The following is a 9,463-nucleotide window of genomic DNA, read 5'->3' as shown; positions in this document are numbered from 1 at the left end:
TGGCACAGATCGAGTCCCCCCTTATCACTATTACAGGATTAAGTGCTCACATTTGGAGCATCGCCTTAATCTCCCCTATATGAGTATGTGGAATAAATTTGAACTCGAGTTAAATAAACCACGCTCACAAAATACTGCATCAAACCATACATAGTCCATATTGCATCTATAAATATTGGCAACACGATCTGCGACTCAAGGTATCACCAATCAGAACAACCTTTATTGATCACGTGTGCTTGTTGTGGTTATATTTTGAGTTGCGCGTTACATTTTAGACAACTTATAACAACCTATAACTCCTAATTACGGTTGTGAAATAGTCCGGAAAAATGATCAATTATACTTTAGCTCAAACGCAAAAGTACCTCAACGTTGGGCTGGAGTTGCAATAAGGCTTTGGAGCGTAAGAGAGACACTGGATCAGTCATGGAAAAGTTAATTTTGATTGTCTAAAGTGAGAAGAAGACTGGTTATTCTGACACCTCTGCCCCGGTGTTACTGTATGCAGCAGCATGAAAGCGCGTCTCCACCTCTGCAGCAGACACAGCTGTTTCTGCAGTGCCCCCCCCCCCCTCTGGTTTCAGTCGGGGCGGACAAATGTATGAGCTCAGGAGGGTTCTCACAGACTCGGCGGCGCCAGGTCTTCACACACTCACAGGATATGTAAAGACTTCAATAACGAGCCATTAACCCCTAATCATTGGGATCGATCGGGCGTTAACAAGGGCCTCTACATATGCAAATAGAAAGCCAAGGAGCCGGGGCTCTATAAAAGCTGGCCCCGGAGGAGTGGGAGCCGCAACCCCACACACAGACACACACGCCCTCTGACATTTGGTGACTGCACAGGTCTCTCAGCAGCACTGACAACAATGGTGAAATACTTCTCCGCCGACTGGTTGGCGCAGAGCCACAGCGCACCGACCGAGGGACGCGGTGCCGGCGCGGACACCGCGCCGACCTGCAGGCCACACGTGCCCTGCGTGGTGCAGCCGCGCCCGCCAACTTTTGGCAAGGGTTACCTGCAGCCAAAGACCAAGGCACCAAAGCCCGATGAGCACGCGGAGCGCGTGGAGAGCAAAGGGCACGACTCCAGCCGGTGCTCCCCTTCCCATCCAACGAGCTGCGCCTCTCCGAGTAAGTACAGCTCTTAAAACGGCCTGCGACTCCTAAACGTTTACACCTCGCGTTTGTCTACGCGTAAGCAGGGGTTTGTTTGTTAACGTTTTTTTTTGTTTTGTTTTACCCCTCCAGTTTCAGAAATCAGCGGTTATTCCTCCGGGTACGAGAGCGAGGCGGCCTCTTCCGAGTGCCTCTCCGTGGACGAGGGAAGCGACGCGGAGAAAGACGCGCCGCTGCGCCGCGTGCGCACAAAGTTTAGCACCGAGCAGATCAGCAAACTGGAAAAAATCTTCCACAAGCACAAATACCTGGATGCCGGAGAGAGAGTGAAGACGGCCCAGAAGCTGAAACTCACAGAAACTCAGGTAAGAATCGACTCTCGGTGTAAACGACCAACCCGCTTACATAATAAAGAGACGCAGTGGCCTGATTTTGCCTAACGCGGGATACTAACGTTATATTGTTTTTCTCTCAGGTGAGGACCTGGTTCCAGAACAGGAGGATGAAGCTGAAACGGGAATTTCAGGACTACCTCGCTCCCCAAATGCCACCGCTGTTGTTCCAGCATCTACCGCCGGTTCATCACTACAGCAACGCCGCCGGACAGCGGCCCCAATACCCCGCGGCCGGCCAGGCCTTTTACCCGTCCCCCATCCCGCAGCTGGTCCTCCAGCGGCAGATGCACGCACACCACCAACCCCACCCTCATCTCCTCATGCGGAACCCGCATTTCTACTGAAACACTGCCGAACAGAGACTTTTCTGACCGAAACACTTAGAATCTAACCAAGTGCAATCCAGATTTTTTTTCATTTGATATGTGATTCGTTTTTATTTTTATTGGATGCAAATATATATATATAAGATGTATATATTACAAAAAAAGTATATTTATAATTGAATAAAGTTTAACTTCTATACCTGCAGCACTGGACTTTGCCTTTTATCTGCGTTGCTTACTCGGGACGTTAATGCAGGCCTACAGCCGCAGCGCTGGATTACTCCAAGATAATGGTGATGACATTATCTCTATTGCAGGATCAGTTCAACGAGAATGGATCATCCCTTCTTTCATCTTAAGGCGAGAGGTTAAAAGAAAGAACTGTTAGACTTGGCTTTTGACCATTATCACAACTCATTGTATGGATCTCTCACAATATCAAGATAAGAGGCCAAAGCTTGGCCAAACCAATCCATAAAGAGAAATCATGATAAACCAAGTCACCGAGGATTGTCGATACTGTTGAAAGAAGAAAAAAAACACGGACTTCACTATGTTTTTGTGCCTCTTATACAGACCTTTTTTTAACCTCTCAACAAATAACAGCCAAATGCCCCCCAGGTCCTCCAATCTCTCTTCAAACGGCAGCTAAGATCACAGTTAACAATTAATCCTTATTAAGCTGCTTTATTGATGACTTCACACCCACCACAGGAGCCCTCTGGTCCGGCTCCAGACATTCTGTGTGTTTGAAGTCCCGCGGTTAGTATCTGATGGTGTGATGAGACTTTGAGATGGACACACTTTAAACTAACCAAAGGTTATATATTTTCAAGCTGCAGGTCCGCATGAACCATGTTAATTCTTGATGCAGCCTAAATAATGTCTTGAAACCCGACAGTATCATCATCGTCATCATCGGGGGGGGGGGGGGGGGGGGGGGGGTTCAAAGAGCTCAAAGGCCTCTCAGCAAATGTCTCAATCAAATGGAGTCTACAGATCAAACAGAGGTTTTTCACTTTCTGACATGCAGACACACCCACAACGTCCCACCCAAGGCTTCAGCAGACAGCCAGGCACTCCCATCTAAACTGAAATAAATAATCCAATCACATATTAGGTGGTATTTTGATTTGAGTAAAGATTATTGTTTCTTTTCTCTGCACAACAAGAACAGTTGGTTTGGTCAACAAACACAGCAATTAAGAAGTATTTTCTCTTGACATTCTTTTTGCTAATGTGGGTTTCAATGTTCACATTTTTCATTGCGAAAGAACGGCTGTATGAGACTCTCATGAGGAAGCACTTTGCACCCATCTGAAGGCTGCAGTTAAACCATCTGTCCCATTTGCAAGCTCTCAATGGAGGGAATTTGTGTACCATTTAATTTAGCCACAGGGTGTGTGCGACCAGCATCAGGCTGTTGGAAGATACGCACACAACTCTTCTACTGCTCCTCTCTGCTCTATCAAACAAGATATGACCTTTTATTAATTATTCATCATTTTTCTTCTGCTCCTCGTCAGGCGTATTTGCAGAACGGCCGTGTATCATGACGAGGATAGCTCTGTTAAATTATTTCTTATCCTGTGCTCAAGTGCGCCACAAAGGTGCAAAGGGAGACTGGCCACCAAATTACCAGAAGAGTGTTTGCCTTTAGGTCTGTAGGTCATTGTGCGTATGCTATTATTCGAATAGTTACCTTCTTTTTTTTATATGCCTCTTTCATGGCCATCCCACAATCCCTGAAAAGCTGTATTCCTTTGTTCTGTATTCATCTTTATTCTTGCGCTCATGGCATTCGAAGTACACACTCATCCACAGTGTGGTGTGAAACATGGAGATGTGATTCATTTGTGTCGAGTGGAACTTCTGAGTACGACCAACTACCCAACCAGCCGAGTAGCATAGGACCTCCACAGAACAAGAGGTGGTGGATATCAATGATGCCTGTTGATCAAACATAGCAATGTTGATGGACAATGTTCACCTGAGTTTTCAATGCAGAGATGACAGCCATAAATGGTGGTGTTGCTGCTGTTGTTGCTGTTCTTTCTTCTGATGCACATTTTTTTAAATGCAGGAAAGGAACACCAAAAGGTTTTGGCTTGTTGGTGATCGTGTTTATGTTTAATGTATGATTAATTAAAAAATATATTGGAGACTTCTATAAAATGTCATCATCAAGTGCACACGTAGTCTCAACATACAGTAAACTTTTCACGTTGAGGTCACTGTATTAGTTATTGCTATATCCATACATTGTATGCAGGGCACTGATGTGTTCAAGCCATTGCTGGCTAAGATAAAAAGAAGTAGATCTCACAGATACTCACGTCAGTGTTGACGCAGTCATTCCAGTGCTTCTGTTCAGGGTAAATTGCAGATTCTAATCACTGATCCTCAAGTTTCTGTCATGGTCTTTGTTTTATCTGAGCTCCCAGCAGCTTTTGCCATCATCTATGGGACCAGTCTCATTGGTTAGGGGGATCAAGCCCTTGGTTGCATATTTTCCTCTACAAGCGTCAAAGACTCTTTATCATACAACTTTATCATTATATATCATCTGTATATAATAATAATAATAATAATAATAATTATGAATGAGTCTTACATCTGACTGATCTCTCCTTATTGAGCTTCTGCAGCTCCACAAATGTCTATGGCAATGATTGATGTTATTCATTAAATATGTGCCTTTTTCCATTTATTAATGTGGTTTATTGTTGTTAAATAGACAAAACCACAAAGTTTGGAATGTAATTGCTACAAAAGGGCTTACTGAGATCAATAAATGACATCTTAGAAGCACACAAAGAATACTGGGAACAACAGGCAACTGTCAGCATTGCAGTAAACAGGAAACAATCAAACACGTCATCATCCATTGTCCACAATACAATTATTACAGGGAAATCCTCCTTGAGAAAGAAATATTAGGTTTACGTTCACACAACTGATACAACTTAAGTCACAACATGTAGTTTATAGGGAAATATTAAAATATCTAGAAAACACTGATACATAAAATATAGAGATGCAATAGCACTGTGTGCTCTTCAGTGCACACTCCTTTCCAGAAGATGGCGGTAATGCACACCAGAAAGTTGCTTGCCAACCACCAAAGAAGAATAAACGCCATCGGTCAGTTGGAGGTAACTCCTTCTGTGTGGAGTGGCTCCCGATAATTGTCGCAGCCTTTGCAGAAGCCCAGGGGGTCTCATTTAAACCCATCGCGTACTTCGCACAAACGTCGTGATCTTAAAAAAACAACATTTGACAGGTGAATGTGCACACCTGTACGGAAGCTCTGACCGACACAAGCATTCTGGAGACAGGGGGCGTCTCCAAAAGACACAAGCTCCCGACGTTGTCCGTTAACGTGTTACGCTGCTGACAGGCTGCAGAAGCACAGCTTCAACTAACTTCAGTCATATCACACACAAGTCCGCTGGGACAAGGTGACGTTATCTTTACACGTAGAAGAAACATCCCGATGGTAGAGCGAAGCAGACTTAACTTGCTTCCGGTTTGTGAGACTGAGGTGACCTCGTGAAAGCGGTTTAGGAATGGAAAAGCCAGAAAGCTGCTTTCACTGTAGACAACAGTGCTGTCAAACCATGATGCGCATATATTCCTGCAGTTACGGTACCGGTGCCCGAAAAGCCACGAAACACCAATAAAGACTATTACAGCAATAAGACATAAGACATATTTTTTATTACCACATGAATCGACATTATACTAAACACCATAATTCAAATAAGACTCGTTATGAAACCCTCATTATGAAACGGTTTACTGAGAAGAGAAGATTGTTATTATCCTTTATTCATCAGCAAAAGTATTTTTACTGCCAGCTTTTTTTTTTTCAATTGCACATTTTATTTGCCACAATCACAGTTCTAGCTCCATCTTAAATTATCAACAGGGCTGAACGGGGTCTGTTACAAAGTAACATTTTAAGATCAAATACTGTGAAATCTGAATGCATTCAGCCAATGGCACAGTAGCACTCAAAGTCTCCCACAGACAGATTCTCGATAACTGTCCTTCAAATCGGATATTCTAATTAACCGCTTTGTATTTAGGGGATATGGTGTCGGATCACTTTATGCAGGGATCATTCAAGTCTGATGAGGTGCCATTTGAAACTCAGACTTACTGGTGCCAGAGCCTCTCAGCCAGGTGAGAAAAACCACAACCGAGCCTCTATTAACCTCAATCACAACGACCATCAAGTTTTTATCGTTCCGTCGAGAGCACTTTGCATATGCAAATATAGAAGTGTGCCCCTCCTCCGTGTAGCGGCCGGGAGACACTAAAGGGGGGACAACAAAACACCTCGAGATCACTACTTGGATACATCATGGCAAACTTCTCTGTTGAGTGGCTTTCCAAAAGTTATTATGAAGACTCCCTTCTTCATTCAAAAGTCCACGGAGGATCGAGGGACTCCCCGACTTCACCGAACGGTAACTTCACCAACGACCTTCGTCACAAGCGCGGAGATCAGAAAAGTCTTTATAAGGGTTTTGATCTTTAACTAATCAAGCAGCATTTTCTTTCTTTCAGATAGTTGCGGTTACGCGTCGGGGTCCGAGAACGAGGTGGGGGATGACAGCGAGTGGGAAGCCACCCAGCAACGAAGGATGAGGACCAAGTTCAGCTCCGAGCAAGTCAGAAAACTGGAGAACGCGTTCGGCAGGCACAACTACCTGGGCACTATGCAGAGGAGGAGGATCGCTGAGAAGCTGAACCTCTCCGAAACGCAGGTGGGTTTAGGTTTCCACCGGTTACATGGGGACGGTGGAGGCCTGCGGCTACATGTTACACATCTCCAGGGATGTCAGAACAACATGAGTGACAGTTGATGTTCACTACTCGGGATCAATAGCCCTGATGTGGGTATTATGTAAACTGCAAAGTGCAGGCATACAGGAATCTTTTTATTTAGTTTTTCCAGTATAATAATCACCACAATTCACAAGTGAGGACATCGATCCTTCGTTATAATCGCCTCCTTGTGTTTCCAGGTGAAGACGTGGTTTCAAAATAGGAGGATGAAGCTGAAACGGGAGAACCTGTACCTGCGTCCCGAGCTTCCCTTCCCAGTCGTCCTGTTGGCGCCTGTGCGCTTTCAGCACCCCGCACTGGGTGGACAGCTCCCCCCCGGCGGCAGCGGCTTCTACCCGCAGCTGGATCCGCTCCACAGGGCCGTCCTGCCCGCTACCGCTGTGCCCCAGCGCTGCTCCCACCCAGTCACCATGCCCCCATACTTCTATTGACCACCCCCCCCCCCCCCCCCCCCCTCTCCCACTCAAAGTTGTATATATAATGCATGCATGTTTGAAACAATTTAAAGCGCTTTCCTGCAAATATTATATCTTCTATTTCACACAATAAAAACATAATTTTAAAGCACATTTTAAAATGGGTCTGATATTATTTTAAGTTATAAATGGACCATGTGGGGTTTTGGCCATGTGTTGCAACGTTCACACATTTGTTGATGTGAACTTTGACAAAAATGAACAAACAGCATGATTGACATCGTTCTGCAATTTATTCTCTCTGTTTCTCCGACTATTTTGTCTTTCAATCGTTGCCATGATAGACCAGCAAATTACATTACATTACATGTCATTTAGCTGACGCTTTTATCCAAAGCGACGTACAATAAGTGCATTCAACCATAGGGTACAAATGACCGTGCAGTTCTCTTACTCTCACTTAATTAATATATTATACAGCCACGAGTGAAAATGCCCGGTGGGTTTATGGTGTTACATTTCTGAGCCAACCTGCGTCTCAGGCTGAGACTAAATGTTTGGCGTCTGGTGGAAGAGCTGCGAGCTGTGTTCGCTCTCAGTTTATTGTAGACGTGTATCTTCAAAAGGACATCAAAGCGGAGGTAACTGGCAGATCATTGAGATCCATCGAGCTCTATTGTCTCCTGATTGAACACTTCGCACCCACTTGGGAGACGCGGGGGGACTGGGGGGGGGGGGGGGGGGGTAGCGGCGCCCGAGAGTCTGTCCGAGGTGTATATTGCCTTACGTCAGAGTCATTAGTGTGGCACCAGCTAAACGTTTAGTGAATTCAGTCATTCCGTCAGGTCTTCTTCTCTTAATATTTGCAGAGATTCAGAAACGGAAAGATGTGCTGGATTGTCTATGACGTACATTTAAATGGGGAAATAAATACTAACACCTCCCACCAGGAGGCACAACGATCAAAGAAGAATATTAGGATTCCATCCATCGGTTAAGGAGGAGGTCATTTTTAATCTAAAGGCTAACTGCACCAGTATCCACTTATGTATCTATGCAGAGCACCAGACAGCGCAAGGCCTCAGTCTGCAGCATTAACTGAGACACTTCCCGACAATGACGGCAACATGAGCATCAATAAATGATCATTTGTGAGTGAGGAGCATGTGATATCCTGAATGACAATGAGGGTTTCACTGATGCTTCTGAACCAGGTGAGTGGAGAGGTGGAGAGGTGCCAACAGCCCTGCTAAAGCTGCATCTGGACGGCAGGGACCGGACTCAAAGCTGGATGACGGGAGAGGTCAAAGGTTGTGGAAAGTAACGTGCAATTTGACATATTTTGGTAATGTGCTTTTTGACATATTTTGGTAATGTGCTTTTGACATATTTGTACTTAAAATTCCCATTTGATTTGACTTTGCAAGTTACATTTCCACATCAAACTGACACATATCACAATGCAATATATTAAAATAAATATTAAACCAGTGGTCTCTAGCTTACCGACTTGTCACCCTAAAAGCTCCATTTCACATTTTAGAATCAGTTTATGAATTCCACTTTTTCCACCAAGCACACATTTCCCTTCTTAACTCATCAGGTTGTTTCATTTTGATAATTGTTATTAAGTTGTCCAATTTTCTTATACAATGAGTCAGTACAAAGTCCACAAAGTGTGCAAAAAGTTGCTGAGCAGAATCTGCACTAGGATTCTCTTTTTGTTTCCCAGTCCATTCCTCATCTCAATGCCCCTGAGATTTGTCTGGTGACTCCAAAACGGGTCTCGACCCCCAGGTTTAAACCACTGTGATAAACTACCCGAGTGTAAGCAGTAACTTAGTTAAGCTCTAACTTTACCTTGAGCAGCTACACCAGTCAAATATGACTTATGATACAACATATTTCAATATACATGGAGACCTGCTGTACTCTAAGTGCACTTTTTTGCTGACACTTTCACTGGAGCATCATTTTTGATTTATAGTTCTGTATAACTTTGACTTACAATGTAATATGTAACTTGTTGATTTCCACAATGGCCTTTTATTTGGATCCTTTCATTAAGAGTGATTATGTGCCTCATAGAAAATCAAATGAGGGCTTTAATAGATCATAAGCTATTGGATGGTAACAAAATGGTGTTTCATGATGGTTTTCAAAAAAAGTTGTGTTTTATGGGGGATACTGTTGCCCATCAGTTGCCAAAATACTTGCTTAGTGTATCACCACCCTAGGTTGACTATGTGTGAGTAAAAATATATAAAAAAATAAATGTCTGTGTTGTTGCAAACAAAAACCCTGTTACATATATTCATAATGCATTAATGTCGAATCCAGAATG

The 9,463-nt window shown here is 44.0% G+C and overlaps 2 protein-coding genes across 2 annotated transcripts; both read left to right on the top strand.

Annotated features, from left to right (window-relative positions):
• The first annotated feature begins 51 nt into the window (after positions 1 to 51).
• On the top strand, positions 52 to 2,051 carry vox (ventral homeobox). The gene is made up of 3 exons (XM_040178103.2): positions 52 to 1,140; positions 1,258 to 1,490; positions 1,601 to 2,051. The coding sequence occupies exons 1-3, from the start codon at positions 876 to 878 to the stop codon at positions 1,862 to 1,864; spliced, it is 762 nt and encodes a 253-aa protein (XP_040034037.1). The 5' UTR covers positions 52 to 875; the 3' UTR covers positions 1,865 to 2,051.
• Positions 2,052 to 6,175: 4,124 nt separating this feature from the next.
• On the top strand, positions 6,176 to 7,150 carry vent (ventral expressed homeobox). Its single transcript, XM_040178106.2, has 3 exons — positions 6,176 to 6,321; positions 6,422 to 6,621; positions 6,883 to 7,150. Exons 1-3 carry the CDS (start codon positions 6,216 to 6,218, stop codon positions 7,132 to 7,134), a joined length of 558 nt encoding a protein of 185 aa, XP_040034040.2. The 5' UTR covers positions 6,176 to 6,215; the 3' UTR covers positions 7,135 to 7,150.
• The last annotated feature ends 2,313 nt before the right edge of the window (positions 7,151 to 9,463 follow it).

Source organism: Gasterosteus aculeatus, chromosome 6 (genome assembly GCF_964276395.1).
Source record: "Gasterosteus aculeatus chromosome 6, fGasAcu3.hap1.1, whole genome shotgun sequence".
NCBI classification, from domain to species: Eukaryota; Metazoa; Chordata; class Actinopteri; order Perciformes; family Gasterosteidae; genus Gasterosteus; species Gasterosteus aculeatus.
Note: the sequence above shows the minus strand (reverse complement) of the source record. Positions and strands in the feature narration are given on the sequence as shown.